This window comes from Eurosta solidaginis, chromosome 4, assembly GCF_040869045.1.
Source record: "Eurosta solidaginis isolate ZX-2024a chromosome 4, ASM4086904v1, whole genome shotgun sequence".
NCBI classification, from domain to species: domain Eukaryota; kingdom Metazoa; phylum Arthropoda; class Insecta; order Diptera; family Tephritidae; genus Eurosta; species Eurosta solidaginis.
In genome coordinates, this window is record NC_090322.1 from 46,547,975 (window position 1) to 46,567,652 (window position 19,678).

The following is a 19,678-nucleotide window of genomic DNA, read 5'->3' on the forward strand; positions in this document are numbered from 1 at the left end:
TGTGGAAATCGGGTAAAATGGTTGATTGGGTTGTTTTCTCGGTGGAAGTGCAGGCTTTTGTTGGTATGTGCCAAATGATGCTGCAGGTAGCATTGGTCTTCTGGGTAAATTGTACTGGCTGTTAGCGTGAGCAGCTCTAAAGTTCTGGTTTTCCAGCTTAATGCATAAATGCAAGGCTTCGGGCAAATCAGACGGCTCTTTCATGCCGAGGAGTCTGGATAGGTCACCCGATAGTCCTCGAACAAAGGTATCCAATGCCTTGTCACGGTATGTACGCGTGAGGACACGCATGGCCTCCCCGCCAACATCCATGCAGGATACCTTGTTGAGTATCAGCGAAAGGTGGGAATACACCTCCGCGTAGAATTCCTGTACCGATTTCCTGCCTTGGACCAAACAAGTCATCTGGTACTCCAGGGTGCTTAAGTCCCGTTTGTCAGCATAGTGTGATGTGAGGCACTGGGAAATTGCTTTCCAATTTAAGGGGGTGTTGTAGGATTCGAGTGCAGCGTCTGCACTGCCTACAATCTTGTTACGAATCACGCTTAGAATGCCAAAGAACTTAGGTGAACCTATACTTGGTTCATAAATCTTCAGGATTCGCTCTACACTTTTTTTCCAGCTACTGAATTCTGCTGGGTTGCCACCGAACTCGCGCAGGGATCTCACGACGTCGGGCACTTTGTCCATGTCTGAGAGGTTACTTCGAAATTGTTCGTCAATTAGTTGGTCCGTTAAGGGTTGTTGTGTGGGATGAAGTACGCTCCTAACTATGTTATTTTCGTCCGTCACCAGAATTTCAGTTATTAGATCCTTAATAAGGTTCCTAAACTCAGGGGAGGTATTCACCGATTGGGGGAATGCCAGCTGGTTGCAGCTGAGGTTGTGGTTGTACTGGTGTCCCTGCTGGAGGTCCACCTGCATTACCCAACAAAGGTGGTCGTAGCACATTATTTTGCGCCATTTTTGCTCTAAGATATTAATGTGTTTTCCTTTAACAATCTCTGGAGGGTCCCTTTTCAGGTGAATCGCAGAGTTGGATTTGTGTTATTTTTATTTGCCTATTTAATTTATGAGCTGTACGAGCTCTTTATTATTCAGTGCAATTAGGGAGAAAAAAAAAAACTCTGAAATGCAAATGTTAATAAGCTATTTGCAATATCTCCTTAAAACTCTTAATTTTATACAAGTAAAAATACCTATTTTCCTTTTTTTAAAAAATAATTTCACTTAAATATTCTTACGATAAGACAGCAAGCATGGATTTTCGATTTCTTCTCTTTTCCTTCCGGGTACTAAAGATCGGCTATTCCACTTGAATTACACTCGCTTGCTGCCCCTTCCTCAAGCGTGGGTAAGGGGGTGAGTTCTTGGTCCTTGGTCCGATGGTAACGGCGAGCCTTTTTGGATCGACTTATGCACTTTTTATTTCGCGACTAGACCCTTTGACGTTGAGCGCCAGTTAATTTAGACTGCACTAAATTGTTTAAAAAAATATTTTTTTTTACGGCAGGAAGCCGTATGTTTTTTATTTAATGTCAAAATTAGAACTGAATTACAATTTGGAAATATGCTTAATTATATACCCTGATCTTCGCTGTCGCGTCACTGCTTGGTGAATATTCGTTGTTGCGCCGCAGCTCAGAAAATATGGCCTTGATTCAAGATATCTGGTGTCCAGACATGCAGTCAGCAGTTTTGGCGATTGCGCGTTAAGGCATCTTGTGTAGACATGCCGTCAGCACTTTTGGCGATTGCGCGTGTAGAATTGCAATATTTGCATTTGGATACTTTGTATCAGCGTGAGAGAATGAATTTCTGGTTCTTAAATGTTTGCTATGTTAACTTATACAAGGCAAGGAAGAATATCCCACACACATAACCAGCAGCTCGAAGTGAAGAGATGTCTCACATACACACATGTAGTCACCAGCTAAGAGCAGAAGTTGTTACTCACACATACACACGCCTATAGCTAAATAACCAAGCATGAGATATAACTGTTCTAGAAGGTGAAATGTTACCTTAGGAGAAATGGGCGAACGAGGTAACCGAGAGTATAAAAGCAGCGCAAGCTGAGGAATAACTAATCAGGTTTGATTTAAACACGCTATTAGTGAATTATAATTGTGAAGTACTACACCCAAAGTAGGCTAAATAAAGACCATTTCGCAATACTGAATATTAAAGCTATTTATTCGACAGTTCAGCGATTCGAACGTAAGAGCAGAAGGCGTATAATTATCAGGATCCCCAAAGAAGCAACTGATACTAGCACTAAAATATCGTTAATTTGCGGCTATGTCCCCAAAAAAGTTGTGAGATTATGCGGCCACGAACTTTCTATTTAAATAGCCGCTTAACGTTTAACTAGAACTTTTTGCTGTGCTGCCCAACCGGCGAGACGAGGCCCGATTACCGCTCTGGGTGCCATTTTGATGTACTTTGTCCTGAAACAAATTAGTTATCATGTTTTTACATTAAATGAGCTCGTTTTCACTTGAGCCATTTGGTTAGTTCATTAAACCTGTTGATTTCGTTGTTGTTGTAACATTTTTATACCTCTCTTTCGTCGGACTGCACGAAAGCGCGAGTTCGTTACCTGATATTCGCTAGCGCTGGATATTCGCAGAGGAAATACATCACCCATTTGGTTTGAATAGCGGTTTTCTTGAGAAAGGTTAGTACTGCGTCTGCCTCAGTGTTGTCTAACGATGCACCGGCGTTTGCAGTTCATTCGCTTTTTTACTGCGCTCTATACTTTTATGTACTGGTACCTGTGAGTTTGTTGCATTTCCCAGCACCTTCTTACTGCTATCGACGGCCTTGGAGGCGGTAAGTGGTGAATTCAACGCCATGAACGCTGCTTGGCTGTCTGCGAATATGCGTATCATTCGACCGATTACAGCGTTCTCCAACAGGAAGCGACAGACCCTCTCTATTCCTAGTACTTCTTCTTGTATAATACTACTTGAGTTTTATAGTGTGACTTCTAGTTGACCCCTGCACCAACACCACAGTCCATTTTGGATCCGCCAGTGTAGAGTAAAGTGATACCCTCCTTACATACCATGTCGGCTGATCAATCCGTTCTTGAGGATATCCTTACCTCAAAGTTCCATGTAGGCGAAAGATAATCGGTTGTCGAAACTACGTTGGGTGGCCTTCCTAAGATACCGCTGCGCTTATACTGCTTCTCGTTCTTGAGTTTAGCAGGAGTATAGATCTTCCTAAGCCTGATGACAGAGGTCCAGTGGCAGCTGGTTAAGGATAAAATTTAACGCGTCCGGTGTACACGACCTATGTGCTTCTGTTATCCGTGCACAGGCTGCCCTTTGTACTTCGTTTAGGTTTTTAATGTTGAATCGCTAGCCTAGGACTGGTTACCATACTATCGCTCTGTACGGCAGAATGGGCTTTGTGACTCCTGTGTGAAGCCACATTCTTAGTAATAAGCGATATAAGCTACAGTTATGACGTCATCTAAAATAGATATACATAGACATAGCCACCTACACACGGAAAGCAATATTTTAATGAACTTTAGGTTTGATTACGCTATAGAGGCTGCCCCAAAGCCAAGCCAAGAGGCAGATGGCCCATTATGATATCACTGTAACGCCCTTCGTCCCTAAAATATGTAAACAGTTGGGCCAATTTGTCCGTCTAATGTAGTGCAGGATACTTTAAATTTTAAAGGATCTAAGTCCTTTTTATAGCCAATGAAGTGCTCGTTTAGACACTACAAGCATATTCTGGCCAAAATAGGGCAGGGCAGAAACTATCTTTTGGAAAACGACTAAAAAAACCGGAAGATTCCTTTCGTTCTTATTTATGCGATGGCAAGTTTGTTGGAACGCTTCACCTGCGTTCCAGTGCCCATCTGACATCGTTTTTTTTGGTGAATATAGACTTGCGCCAGTGTTTACACGAGGCAAGAGAAGAAAGCGGCTCAAATGAATTTACTTGGTATGTTTAGTTGCTTTCGTCGCGAGCTCATCGTCAAAAAAATACCTGGTACACTACTGTGACCAATGACCCTCGTCATTTCATGTGGTGTACCGACAGGGAAGTTCGCTTACCAAATTTCTGCTACCTTGGGTGGAGAGCTTTGATCGCTGATTTACTGTCGAAGTAAATTGCCACGGATATGAGACTCTAGTAGCCATGGAGCAGCCTCCTTTATGACACTTAGTGCTGTCTGAGTGAAGCTGCAAAGGTGAGACAAATATCTTTAGAGTATAAACTACAACCCACATTACCATTAAGTTTGGAGTTATCCGTGAGGACTGCTGTAACTCTGAGAATCCAATGTTTAGAGGACGGATAATTGTTGTCGATACGTACAAACGATGTATGTCCATATTCGCAGCATATTTCTCAACTTTGTTGTTTATAAGGTAGAAGGTTGCAGTCTTTGACACGTAGCGCACAGCGACACGGGATAATCTTTTAGCCCGAGGTATTGACGATCCTTTTGTAGGTTGCATAATTTCGCTAGGTGCAACTGAAGAGGGCCTCCACAGACTCTAGTACACTTAGATGGCTAACTCAACAGAAGTTAGGCTAAAGTAACGTTGCCTACGCTGATGAAGTAGTAAAATCATCGTGGTCAGGAGCGGATTGCTTGCTTTCTCCTAGTTCTAGCAAAAGCTAGACAGTCGAGCATGATGTGTATATTGAATTGAGGGTATATTGAATCATACCGCATGTACTACCATAATATAATGAACCGTAAACCCCCATTTACCATTGATAGATGATCCTTGGTGAAACCAATTACTTTAGCAGACCTCCCGCTATCTCCTACAGGCCAGAACGATTTCATTACCCAAGAAAACTACACATGTCCTATGACAGTAATGTATACGAGCTATACAATCCCCTTTTCAACAGGGATAAAGAGCCCAGGCCGAGATTCGCAATCTCCATTTTTAAAGACGGATATGAAATGACGTGCGGAGTGCAAGTCTTTCGGCGCCATTTATATCTATGGGCCTTTTGCATTTCGTATCCAATATGAATGTAAAACATTGCGTGAGGCAGATAGTATCAACAACAGGGTAACTATCATCTCCGATAGACGGGCGGTTCTTCGGGCTCTCAAGTAGCGACGATAACAAAAAGTATGATTGATCAATGCTCGAAGGAAACCTCTTCCCCGGAATTGTAAACCATTTTGAACCCATTTCCCATGTAGTCTGTTACATCTCCATTACCTTTCGGAGAGAAATCTTTTAAACACGACTACCTGGTTTGAGAACTTGGCACTTTGCTAGGATTATGTTTACCAGACATCAAAATTCATTTAATGCTGGTACTCAATGCATGCTGTTCACTTCTTTCATGAGCTCTTTTAGAATGACGGTGACTATTCTGGATATTGACACCTGGTGTGCTGGTCTAAATAACCAAGGTTCCCCGGTTCCAGTGAACGGTTAAGGGGAGTGTTACGAGTATGGTCAACCCTTGCCAGAATTGAATCCGATATGCCCTACTAATAGATCCCCCATCGGGTTAGGGGGTCAGAATATACCCACGGTAGGTATGCCTGTCGTAAGAGGCGACTAAAATACCAGATTCAAGAGCTGTGTAGCGCAACCCTTTTAGGTTGCCAGCGCAATATTTATTTATTTATTTAGTCTATTATATACAGAGAATCCCACAGACTAGATTACATAAGAATTCATATACTTATATATAATAAAGAACCATTTAACTTACAGCAGAAAAGAGCAAATTTTTAAAGCATTGCCGCGATAAAGAAAAATCAATACAATGTTTATGATTAATTGAGTTGATTACAATTAGAGCACGTGTAATTGGTCCATTCAGCTTATAATTAGACTTAAAATTCTCAAGAGCAAACATATAATGTTGACGCAAATCACGTTGTGGAACATGGAAGTTCAAAGATTCAAGACTTATTGGACAATCGGTTATGCCATTAACAATATCATAAAGGAACATAATTGTAGATATTACCCTTCTACTTTGCGGGGAATGAAGGTTAATTAACTTACACCTTGTACAATAAGGTGGAAGGGGCTGGTCGAATTTTAAATCAGATAAACAGTACTTCAATCCTCATATTATGAACCTCATGGCGGAGGACTCCATATGATAGAAGCATATTCAAGCCTAGATCTAACGAACACATTATACAACAGCTTCTTGGTATATGGGTCCTTAAATTCGGAGCCATTTCTTTTAATAAATGCCAATAAGGCGCAAGATTTGGGAATTATAAAATTTAGATGTTCAGTAAATGTGAATGATGAATCAAACACAACACCTAAATCCCTTATTTTACTTACCCCAACTATAGCTGTATCAGAAACAAGGTAAGTCGACGTCACTGTATTTCTTAATTTAGAATACGTAACGCTGTAACATTTATTGATATTGAGCGCGAGCTTATTTCTACAGCACCAAGTATTAAAATCATTGAGTCCGGTTTGAAGTATGGAAACATCAGACTCTTTTTTAATTTTCAAAAATATTTTTAAATCATCAGCATACATGAGATGACGACATTGCTTAAAACAAGCACTTACGTCATTGAAAACATAATGAAAAAGAGTGGACCAAGGATGCTTCGCTGAGGCACGCCCGATGTAGCCACATAAGGTGCTGACTCTACACCGTCAATAACGACGGAATTGACTCTATTGGATAAGTATGAACTTATCCATTGTAGAAATAAGGAATGAAATCCCCATCTTTCTAGCTTTCCCAATAGTACACAGTGCGGTACTCTATAAAAAGTTATGGCTAAATCAGTATAAATACAATCAACTTGACAGCCATCCGTGAATGATGAAATGCAATAATTAGAAAATACAGTGAGATTAGACACTGTGGAATGTCCTGGAACAAAACTATGTTGACAAGAACTTAGATAACGATTAACCATGAATGATATTTTACCCATAACAATTTTCTCAAACAATTTAGATGTAACAGGAAGTTTAGAGATTGGACGATAATTTGAAACTTCATTTTTATTGCCACTCTTATGAATTGGTTGAATGTACTAAATTTTCCATTCATCCAAAAAAATGCCAGACTTTAGTGATAAATTAAATAAATACGTTAGAGATTCCGCAACAGAAACCGCACATTGCTTTAAAAATAAAAATGAAAATTGTTGATAATCGGATTGCTTTGAATCCTTGATAGCCTTAATACCCAAAGTAATGTCATCAATATCGAGAACTAATGAGCACAAGTTGAGATAAGACGGTATATTATTGAACATATCACAATTGTCATTCAGTGGTTCATCAATCACGAAATTCGCCTTAAAAAAATTCAGCAAAATAGTTAACTTTGTCGAAAGACGATGTGGAATTCTTACCTTGATACGACACAGACACGGGAATTGCCGAAGATGAGCGCTTGGAGCGAATGAAATTCCAAAACAATTTTGGGTTCGATTTGAAGAGCTTATGAAATTTATTACTTAAGTTTTTAAGTCTCTTTAGATTCTTGGTATACCAAGGCAACTTATACACTCTTTCGGGAAAACGCGGGATATTATTATTTACTATTTCTGACACATTGTTTTTAAATAACGCAAAACAATCCTTGAGATTACGCCCATTAAAAAGGAGTTGCCAGTCAAAATTGGAAATCAAACTATTTATTAAGCCAAAATCGCAGCGACTATAGTTGAAACCGCACTCATTATTATGTAAATTAATATCAAACTCATAAAATTCAAGCTCCAGTATTAATGGAACATGATGCTTATCAGAATTGGACAGCAGGCGTGAGCCAAATTATGTTGTTGTTGTTCATTGCTAACAAAAATTAAATCTAGCATTTTACCAAGCGAGTTTACAAAATTATTAATTTGAACTAATTGCAAACTGTAAAAATTATCAACAATATGCATTTCATTAGCGTAATTAACGTTTGTTGGAATAAGAGTATTTTCACCTGGAAGATAACTCCAAATGATTCTATAAATATAAATGTAAGGCGCGATAACCTCCGAAGAGATCTAAGGCCGAGCTTCTCTTCCAATTTGCGTCGTGCTCCTCTTGATTTTCCCTACAAATTGGCCGGACGCGACCTACATGTTTTCACTGAGAGCTTTTCATGGCAGAAATACACCCGGAGCGCTTGCCAAACACTGCCGAGGGGCGACCCCGCTTCGAAAAATTTTCTTCTAATTGAAAAACCTTATTTCTAAAATTTTAATGTTGCTTTGCCCGGGTGCGAACCCAGGGCATACGGTGTGGCAGGCGGAGCACGCTACCATCACACCACGGTGGCCGCCACCGAATCACTGAATACACAAAATTGCGAATTCAAATTAGTCTTCGATACGTACATAATATTGTTAACATGATCTTCATAAAGCTTATCAGTACATTTGGTGGTATATAGGAAGTACTAACATAAAGAAACCCAGTTTTACCTCTAATGTAAATAATTAATTGATCAACAACAAGATCATCAATAATAAGAGGAACTATGGAAGTAATAAATTTCTTCTTAGCAGCTATCAGGACTCCGCCTCCTCTGGATAGACTAGTGTGTAAACTATCACGATCCTAGCGATAGCCATAATATAAGTTTTTATAAAAAACTCACTGTCAGAAAAATCCGCAGTTAACCACGTTTCTACCAGAACCAATAAGCCATAGTCATAATTAGAAGTAGCCGCGTAAATATCCAAGGATTTTGTTCTCATGCCTGACATATTTTGGAAATAAATATTTAAGCGGAAATTATTATTTGAGCATGATGTAGATGCTTGAACAATGGAAGTCGCATTAACACTCACGACTTGCTCTGCTGAATCACGGCTCTTTGAAAAAACGGAACGGCCTTACTTTTACTCCGTATGGCCAAATTGATACATCAATAATCTTATTGTAATTAGAAGCGGCGATGCCAAACTTGAAAGTGACATTAGTTAGCTTTTGTGTATCTGCATCTCTCTTAACAAGCTTTTGAAACCGCATAAGGGAAGGAGATATGTTACCAACTTTTGAAACATAATCAATAATTGCATCTGCATCTACCGAAGGTTTAAATGATGATAAATGTAGCCATTTATAGCGCACCCTAACACCCAATTCAGCATTAGATATATATAATATATGGCCTCTCCAAACTCAATTGTCAACCTTTACTATCCGTGGCGAATCCTGTTTCATTAACAGCCGAGGCTCTGGCGACCCCGAACTCCTCATGGATCTAGGGGGTGGGAAGGCGTGTTGGCCAAGAAGTTCGCATGTGGTTATAACAAATCGTTCCCGAGATGGTCGGGCTTGGTACCGGAACGTACTGCATCTGCATCCGGCAAAGGACCATCAACATCGACAATACTCCCCAAGACCTTCAGGGAGTGTTCTTATCGCTACAACAACAACAACAACAATAGATCGAATGTCTCGAAAGTGATTTTTTCTTACTGCGGATATATTTTAAGCTCCTTACCCCGATTGGTCAGTATATACTTTCCTCGGAATACGTAAAAGCCTAAAGCTGATATTTCGGGATAATCTGGTTTATTAATTTGTTGCATTTTCACGTAACACTTTCTAAGGACTTAACCCTAACCCTTTTTGCTGCGGATGCCTACTATTTGTACCTTTAAGACTTCAATATGGAGCGTGTAACTCTTGCGACTTAGCAGCTACTGTTAGGTAGATCTTACCTCAGGTATCGACCGCTTATAAGTGGTCTACATACAAATCTCTGCTAAAAGCCTTGATTAATTCTATACATAACAGTTCTTAGCCTACAAATATAACCCGTTAGGTACTTACGTAGTATTTCCCGATCTCGCATGCTGGGATTTCGTATAATTGTTGCAACTTTTTGTCTGGCATGCGATTTCTTAGCTTTCAATGTGTCTTGATTGCTTTCTTTGGTGCTCAGCTCTTCAACTAGGGTATCATCCTCTGAGACGACGGGTCGACATTTGGAAAAGTGTATTGTATCTGAATTGATGGTTACATCTAGAAGTTGTACACAAAGCAAAAGCGTTAAAAAGTGCACTAGAAAACAAACCCAAAACCCCTTAGCTCACCATCCGCTGGGTTAATAGAATCCCATTGTGACGAGTCCCATGGCTCTGAGAACACTGTACCATCATCCGATTGCGCTGAGTCAATGCCATTCAAATACGACTGACAGAAGGAGTAAGTGCCACCAACATTGTCGTAGGATGAAAGACGGCTGCCAGTCTGACTGTCAAACGACTTTTGACTGCCATGATGCTCGCTCAAGAGCTTTTGACCATTTTGATATGCTTGTTGTGGTGGCGTTGAACAACGCACTATTTCCGGCAGATTTAAATCGGGACAACGCTTCGCAATTATTTGATGTACTGTTAGAGGTTTCTGCTTATTCTCTTTGTTCGCTTCACGACCCAATGAGTTCTCCTTTTCACGCTCACATGCCGTCTGTTGACGCCATTGTTCTTCCGTGTCATAATCGCCGTAATTGTTATTGCCATTATGCTCGTCCGTACCGCAACCAACTTCATAGTCATTATCTTCGTCCTCATCTTGTTTACCCATAAACTCCCAACTACTATCGAGTTGCCATTGCTCGAAGCGTGCTCGTGCGCGTTTTGTCGGTTGCTGCTGCTGCACTGCAGTTTGTTGTTGTTCCTGCTCTTTTTGCTGTTGTTGCTTCTTTTTTAGTTCATCCAAACTACCAGCAATTTTCTCAAATTCTTTGGGTATTAATAGCGGACACAATGGTGTGCGTGCCAGTCCGCTTTTTGGCGGTTCGGAATGTCGATGATTTGCAGGCAAGAGTGGTCCGCGTTGAGAACGTCGCAAAATGCTGGCTTCACGTAGTGCATCCGCCGGTTCCGCATAGAAGGGACTGCCTTGTTTGCTGCGTGAGGCAGGCGTATCAGCTGTGGGTGTGGTATCACCTTCCGTAGGTTCGCATAATTTAAATTGATCTTCAGATAGTGATTGACTCATAAGACCCGGCAAGAGTAGACCAGCACGTGAACGTGGTTGGGCATCAGCGGAAAATTGTATGAGTTGTTGTGTGTCACACGAGTTAGTAACAGTAGTAGTTGATTCGGCAGTAGGTGTGGCTCCGATTAGGGACGATGGATCACTTTTTTGTGGCGGGTTGGCAGTGGAGTTGGCAGGTGATAGCAAGTTGGCGCTTAGAGAAGTAACTGTGGCTGTAAATAGAAAATGAGAGCATTTTCAAATTTTTTTAAAAGGAAAACCTCTTAGTTATGTTGGATCCGAACACCAAACACCTAGAATCGAATTCGCTCTTCTAAAATTTGAGCCAAGTTAAGCCTACTTCTCAAAATTGCACTAGAACCCAATTGTATGATGAGATGGCAGATTTGATAAATTCTAATCTCTAAAATATCTTATACATCATCTTTGCGGACGTTAAAGGTATCCAACCCAAAGTACTTCATGCTCCTTCTAGAAAATCTGCTCAATTTAGCAGCGAGTGCATCTGTCTACTAAAACTTCCTACCTTCCTACTTTCTAAAAACCCGATTAAGGCGAACAAGTGAGGTATATAAAGCCTTAAAAGTTTCCATGTTCGATTTATATTTGTAAACTCTCAGCGAGACCTCTCCAAGAGAAGGTCTTATGAAGTCAGTGAGTCTCTTTAATTTGTTTCGACCCCCAATTTCCTTGTAACACAAGGCTGGAGTCTCCTGGTATTCATGGGAGTTTCACTGTGGATCGAAAGAGAAATCAGAATCTACAATCTCTTTGTAAACACTTCATTAATGAGACCAGACGGCGTCTGAAACACGGGCTCCCCAATTGTTGCATCAAAAAGTCATCACAACTTTAGTTTAAAGAACCTTTAACACGAACCAACACATGGCCAAACCATGCAAGATTTTCGCATGCCCCATTAGTTTTTGCAGCCGAAACTTGTTACAGAGTGTCCGATTCATATTTTTTGCCAGAGCCTTGTATCCCATAATGACTGGTATTCTACAACCATATCATAACAAGATCGCTGCCTGGCTCACTCACAACCGAATACATAGAAATCTGTGCCGCATCATGATCGGTTAAGGATGTAAAAGGTTCGGTGGCCAGCTTTTTTTCTTCAGAACCATAGCAGCTTTATTTGTGGTGATCGAGGTCTCAAGGTTGTGTCTGCCTAGGAGAAACTAGAGGAGGGGTCCTCGTTCAATGGCTGCTCTATCTGTATTTTTGTTACATTCGATGACTTCTGGTAGCCAAAAAAGTCTGATTCTGGAGTCATTTTCAACTCAGTAGGAGAAAACCAGGGTTTGGCCATTAATTTCGATGATTCTCTGTCTAGGTAATACTTCTTGCTAAGGTTCAGCTGGGGATATTTGAGGAGATGTTAGCCTTGTACTGACTTCACAGAATTAATGTGATATTAAATAAAGGAACCAATAAACTGACAATAAAGATGGTAAAAACAAAGCGATTACTTGCTGGGAGAGTTTTGATATTAAGAAATCCTTTTTAGACCATGTCCGATTTGGTGCTACTAACAATACCCCACGAGTCTACACTACCGGGATATTAATTACTTATTAACGAAAAATGGTCAATACTTACGTGTTTCCGCCAGCAAGTCCGGACGCTTACCCTGTACACCTTCTGCGGGCTTAAAAGTCGACAACAAACCTGTGCGGTCATTCGCATCTTGGGACCATAAATCCTCATAGTCGCTGATCTTGTCACCCAATGCGCTGCGACAGTATATCTGTGGACTTTCTAAGATATCTGATTCTTGATAGTGCTTTGACTCCTTGCGTGCTTTGGCACGTCGCGCTTTACTACTGCCACCCACGGCGTTAGTTGGTGTGCCCGCCGTACATGGTGATAATATTTTTCTTTGGCTGTGATTCGAGTCTTTGCTGCTCTGCGATTGCCACCGACTACCATTCGAGGAGCCCTGTGAAGAAAGCGTATCTTTGCATTCACCCTCAGGAGATAAACGTTTCGAGAAGGTTTGAAATGTAGCATTTGAGTTGTGTGAGCTTGGCGCAATCATATTGGTGGCAGTCGCTGGCGTGGTCACTTCAACAAACTGTGGTGAGTTATTGTTCTCCATAGAGAATGTGACCGTAGTTGTAACGGTAAAATTATTCGCAGCATTCAATGCGGCATGATCGGCTGGCAGTGGGCTGCTGGGTGTAAGCGGTTTAAAACAACGCAGTGGTGGCGCTGGCGGCTTGCGTAGATCCAAATTCAGTGTGTTGGGTGGCTTGGGGCGTTGTGGGCGTATGCCGTTATCCGTCATACCTTTCAAGTTCTTCACGGAAAGGGGTGCAAGATTGTGTGACCTAAAAGTGCTAAGATTGCCATTCGTCGCAGTTGTCGCTGACTCACTCGAAATACCATTGCGTTGATTATTCACATCCACTGGCGACATTGTTAGTATTACCGAGTCCACCGATTCAGGACTCATAAGCTGCATTTGTGGACCACCACTTGTTGTAAATGAACTCATGCTCGAGTTGGTATCCGATGGCGTGCCAGCTTGACTAAAGAGTCCACCTTGATTATTGGTTGGGCTGAAGATGTTTGCAGATTGTGGTGCGCCAGAATGGCTGAAGACCGTTGTACCAAGTCCGCTAGTTTCAGTCAACGAATTGGAGTTTGGTGATTTAGCATCGAGAAGATTAGCCTCTGATTCATGTGGTTTTGGGCAAGACATTGGATAACGCCAAAACTCCTGACCCAGTAAAGCGAGTGAGGAAATTTGCTGACGGTTTTTGACTTCGCGCAAAGCTCGTGGCAGTACAAGTTGTACGGGCAGCTCATCGCAACATTGAGCGTAATGTGCGATCAGCGCTGGTATTGAGTCGAATGTGAAACGTGAACTTTCTAGACTTAAAATTCCATCATTTGATTGTATTAAATAGTGCTCAATGTAGGGGCCTGTATCCGGTGGTAGTCGTACCGAAACCGCCATTGTGTTGATTTGGCTGGAGCCGCGTACAATGAAGTTCTGTAAAGAGAGAATAACAAACGATTTTTGAGGTTAGTTACGAGTCTGTGGATAGCTTTAAAAGGTTAGAAAATTAGGCGAAGACGAACGGAAACTGCACAAAATACGAAACTACTCAGAGTTTATAAATCTAGATTCCTCAAACTATGACATCTAAAAGCAAACAAGGTTACATCTTTCGTTCCGAAAACGGCAATGTTTACTGATGGAAACTGCCTTCCGACAGATTTTGTATATCTTGATTTTTAAACCAAAGCCTCTTTTTCTGCCAGTCCAAAGACTCTTTCTATGAAATCATTGTCAATAACTTCTTAACGCTAATGTAGAGAGCCAAATGTGATCTTGAGACTGGCAATATGTAGCTCAGGATTTCTATGACTACGACTAAAACCCCATATCGTATATATCTTTGAGGGTCGCTCCAGTAAACAGCATTTAGTTTTCCTTGTGCAACCATCAGGGAGACGCGGTTCACTTTAGCTCAGCTTCGATCTGGATATTGTAATAGCTTAAACTCTTACTTATCCAGAATCAACCCCTACATACCCAATATCGTTCCCGAGATGGTCGGGCTAGTGCCTTTATGGTGCTTGTTACCGGAAGGTACCGAATCTGCATCCGGCAAAGGTTCATCAACATCGATAACACTCCCCAAGGCCTTCGGGGAGTGTTCAACAATAACAACAACAACATGCCCAATATATTGTAACGAATTTACTTGCAAATCCTCTTATTTGCAATCCTCTGCTAAGTTCGAATCACCAAACTGTTGAATAAATAACTCCAATTTGTAATAATGCAAAATGGCCTTTATTAAAGTACTTCACAATAACACTCAAACTGTGCATCGAATAGCTTGCTTAATAACCAAACTGATTGATAGCTCCAATGAAACTCTACTATTCAAAATAATACTGCTCTTGCTCGCTAGATAGTGTCTTAGTCGAAACGGCTTGACAACTCAAATCAAACTGAATTTCAGCGCCTCTACAATTGCCGCCTTTTGTACTCTTGGATTTCAACGTTCGCATCTTCTAGGCGCTTCCAGAATCTACTAGTCCAGCAGCTCTCAAACTTCTCAGCTGTTACTACAATTGAACAATTTTATAGTTTTTCTCATTGCATACTTTCAGGAGTATCTCAGATATATGCATGTGTTTGTGCATTGACTCTCCGCTGCTCGTATACGTACATGGTACATATGTGTAGACGCAATTATTGTTTCGTTTATGTAGATACATAGTGATTGAACTATGGATGTGAATTCACGTCACTGCTTAGCATCGGCTTAGAGACGATAGCATCGCTCAGTGCTGCTAACATTCGTTACAATATGTTCCACTTGTAACGTATCCACTTGTAACGTATCCCCCATCTTTTCAATTGCAATGTGGAACCAACGCATTAAGCACACTTAGCTCTTTGGTCCAGGCCTGTTGAAAGTGAAGCGCTGCTACAACAACAACAACAACAAAAACAACAATTGGTTGCAGTGTATAACCTCACAACAATCTATCTATCACGATCAATAATTGGCACCTAAACGACTAGGTGAATTTGTGAGGTACAGGCAGTAATTGGGAACATCAAGTTAAGAATGAGTCTTCATTAATTTAACTACCCGCCTTTTAAGGGCACCGAAATTACCACCTCTTATCCACAAAATAAAAACTCCAAGAGCAAAGTTTTCAATTCAGAAACAATTTTTACAACAGTACCATTTCAGGCGTTTTGTTCTTTCTCTAACACACACAAAGACGTAAAATTCATACCCATCAACTGCAACGCAAAATTTAATGTTGCGTTAAAAAGCTGCACATAAATTTCATATCATTATAACAATGATAAATTGTCATCACTCAGTCGCGTATCTTTTGTTGTACGTAGCCATTTAGATTTAACACACTCATACTAACACATACACACATACTTAAATAAATATGCTTTCTTCGTATGTATTTGTGTAGCAGCATAAGAACGATGTTGCTTATTCATTGAGAAACTTTCTGTTTTTTTGTCTTCCGGTAGAGACTTGCACTGGGTGCGCTCCTAGGGCTCTTGCATTTGGTGCTACACGGCGTATGAACAACATAAACTTAAAGTGTCGCATAAAGCTAAATTATGCGTGGGTGAGCACCAGGAAGTAAGCAAATAAGTTTGTGTGTGAGAAATGTGAAAATAGAATCGACAAAATTAACGCTTAAGTGAGTTTGTCATAGCATGAGTGTGAGTACCTATGAAACCACCTGCTTATGAATTTTACAATGCAAACGTATTCAAATACGCATTTATGCAGGGCATTGTTCATGAGAAACTTTGCAGACACTGAATACTCGTCAGCAGTCCTCGACGAAGTGTGAATTTGTTTCTTTGCCATATTTTTAATAGCCAAGTAAATAAGTAAATGTGTTAATCCGTAGATAAAATGTTTTGTCGCTCTTTTAAATCTCTGATTCGATGTTGTATTCATTGTGTAAAGCGTTAATCGTTTTCACATAAACTGAATGAAAGAAATGGTCAATGAGAGGACGATGGCTCCATCCAAAAACCTTCGATGATGCTAACATGAAGTAGAAGAAATTGCAATGGGACTAAATATTAAGAAAATGAAATTAAGTTATGTATCAAAGAGAGATTAATAGAAGCTAAAAGACCAGACTAAAGGAAGGGTATATAAAGAGAATAGAAATCAAAAAACATGAAACGTGAAGTGCGATCCTATTACAGCATATAATGAGCAATGAGTTGTTTGGTGTGTAAACGTTGTTGTTGTTCTTGTAGCAGTGCTTCGCCCCATCCAATAGGTGCGACCGATCACAAATTGTCATCAATGTACTCTAACGGGAGTCCAACGATACTTGCTGTTTCAACACGGGTAGACCATAGTGAGAGGGGTGTTAGAGGCGTTGGTTCCACATTACAATTGAAGAGATGGTTGGTGTCATATGGTGACATATTGCAAGCAGGATATACATTTATACGTCGGGGTTGATTCTGGATAGGTAATAGGTACCTTTTACAGTAACCAAATCGAAGTTGAGTTAGAGTGATGCGCGTTGCCCTGGGGAGACTGCGTTCCTCTTCCGCTAGGTCTGGGCATTTTTCATTAAGTACAGGATTCGCCGGGCATTTCCTGGCATAGGTGTCCGACGCTTGTTTGTGGATATCGCCGAACACCTGCATGAGTTTTTTTGCTTCATGCAGCTGTGTTCTCAGGTGTCTTATTTCCTCATAATGCTTACGGAGATGACCCCTTAAGCCCGTAAGAGGTGTAGCCTCATCAATCAGTTGTCTTTTGGGATGCCCAGGTTTCTGAGTATTCAACAGAAACTGTTTGTTCAGCATTTTATTTCTCTCCCTAATGGGGAGTACTCCCGCCTCATTGTGTAGGTGGTGTTCTGGGGACATAAGAAGACGTGTGTAAATGTTTTTGTTTACGGTATGGAGATATTCAGCTGGTCATGGTTATGTATTCGGTAACGGTTAAGGTTGATGCTACGGCTATAGTTGATTTTCCACTTACGGCTATGGTTATGTTAATGGTTACGGCTATCTGCTCGCTGCCACGGTTGTCGTTGAGGTACCAGGTTACGGTTATAGTTACGTTTACGGTTTTGGTTACAACTACAGTTTCAGTTACGGTTATGTCGAGATTTGCGCATCTACGCTGGCTAGGCCATGTTATGCGAATGAAAGATGATGCCCGGCTAAGAAAGTATTTTTATCGGAACCCGCCTATGGAAGCAGACGAAGAGGGCAGCCGCCACTCGTGCAGGTGGAAAACGATGCCCTTAATCTAAGCAATTGGCGTCAGTTAACCCAGCGAAGGAGCGTCTGGCGCGCCTTGTTGCACGGCCATAATCGTTTAAATGGTTAAGGGCCAATTAAGTAAGTAAGTAAGGTGTGCTTATGGCTAGGGTTAGCGTGGTGTCTACGGTTCCTGCTACTTTTATAAAAGCAGGTACCGTGGCGATTCTGGTTGTTGTTACGGCTGTTGTTGAGGGATCTCTTACGCATATGGTAATAGGTGGAGTTACCGTTGTCTATATCCCAGGCTACAACAAAATTTACCTCTGTTCACTCCATCTTGGTCCGAAGAAGTGAATGGACGTTAGTGTAGCATTGCATTCAGAGTATCACCAATGAGACGTTTATAGTGCAGCCTCCCGTGTAGCACACATTATTAGTTTATCGAACGATTGACAAAGTAAATTTTCTGAGCTCTTGATTCTGAGTCTACTCTGCTATACCAAAGATGCTAATAACGAGTCTGATCAAAGAATTGAAGATCTATAGGGTGGAAAAAAGAGACATATTCCATGTGCTAGGCTTTTTATATACATCTTAATTCTGTCCACGTTAAGTGTAGGTCTAGTCTCAACTCTTCTGGTGAATAGAGCATCGCTTGTCTTGGCATTCTGATAAGAATAATTTAATGCCACTTAGAACTTCTTGGCTTTTCTACAAACTGCTTCAAGAGAAGAGATTGTAATAAGCATGCCACATCATATTTAAATACTTAAGCATAAATTGCCGTTCCTTAAAGAGCCCTCCTACATATGGCGAAGGTTTAACATGGTCATTTCAAATTGCTGCCGAGATGATTGGGCTACTACCTAATGGTGCTACTTCCGAAACGCACCGCATCAATGTCCAGCAAAAGGCCTTCCACATCGACAAAACACGCCAAAACCTTCGGGGATGATCCTTATGAAAAAGAAGAATATGTCTACAAAATGACCAAAGTGAGCTCGTTATATGTGATGGCTTCATCAAAACAGGCAATTATCTCACTAGCTTTAACCACCTGTGAAACATGTCGATATCGATAAAGAGGGTGTAAAGACAATGAGACAATGCCTTCCCCTGCCTACAAAGTTTGTTTGGCTTCTTAACACATTTTAGCATGAATTATATCTTGGGGATGTCCTGCATTTTTCAGTACTCGTATAGTAATTTTTGTCCACTTTGGGAACAAAGGTAACGAACTAATCCTTATAAAGTGACGTATAAAATCGGGTTGTCGCAATTTGCTCAAGACTCTCTCTCAGTACATTTGACAGCAGTCAAGAGATTCAAAAGCACAGCCAATGGCATTTTGATATGCTATTTCCAACCATAGAGTGCTGTTAGCGTGTTCTGCCAACCACACCGAAGATACTGGTTTCAAGTCCTGGGCTGAGCAAGATACAAAGTTTTGAAAACAGTTTTTCAATTAGTTTTTCTAAACAGCCCTCGGCAGTTGTTTGGCAATCACTCTCAGCGTACTTCTGCCATGAAAAAATTCTGTGCAGCTTCCGTACAGAGTCAGACCAAAACATGCAGGTCTCTTACCGCCAATACAAATTGCAAAAGAATCTCGACCTTAACTCCCCTAGTCGAATCACGCCAAATATTAACTTTTTTCACAGTCCTGACAATACTCTAGTCATACCTTGGATTTCAGATTTTCACACATTTTCATCTCCTTCAATCGCGGGAAAGGAAGTTGTAACAGAAATGAAGTGGTCTAGATGGCTTGTCTTATTTCACCTCAAGTTCCAGCATGCCTAGTGCAGAGTGATTTCAACTGCTCGATGCACTTAGTGCAGAAAAAGAGAAGCATGCAGAACTAACATTGAAAATCTTGCAAATATATATAAATTTGCTTGAATTCCATATTAAAATCATATTTATGTACTCTTTGTATGTGCCAAAGCCATGCAATTCAAGG

At 40.9% G+C, this 19,678-nt stretch overlaps 1 protein-coding gene across 12 annotated transcripts in view; it reads right to left on the reverse strand.

Moving 5' to 3' along the window:
- The window catches only part of spri (sprint), a 1,202,745-nt gene that overhangs the window by 35,911 nt on the left and 1,147,156 nt on the right, over positions 1 to 19,678 (reverse strand). For all 12 annotated transcript variants that reach the window (XM_067781444.1, XM_067781448.1, XM_067781447.1 and 9 more), the window contains 3 exons: positions 12,567 to 13,965; positions 10,052 to 11,173; positions 9,789 to 9,980 (listed from right to left, as the gene is read on the reverse strand). In XM_067781444.1, the coding sequence (XP_067637545.1) occupies positions 9,789 to 9,980; positions 10,052 to 11,173; positions 12,567 to 13,965 (2,713 nt within the window). The remainder of the gene's footprint in view (positions 1 to 9,788; positions 9,981 to 10,051; positions 11,174 to 12,566; positions 13,966 to 19,678) is intronic.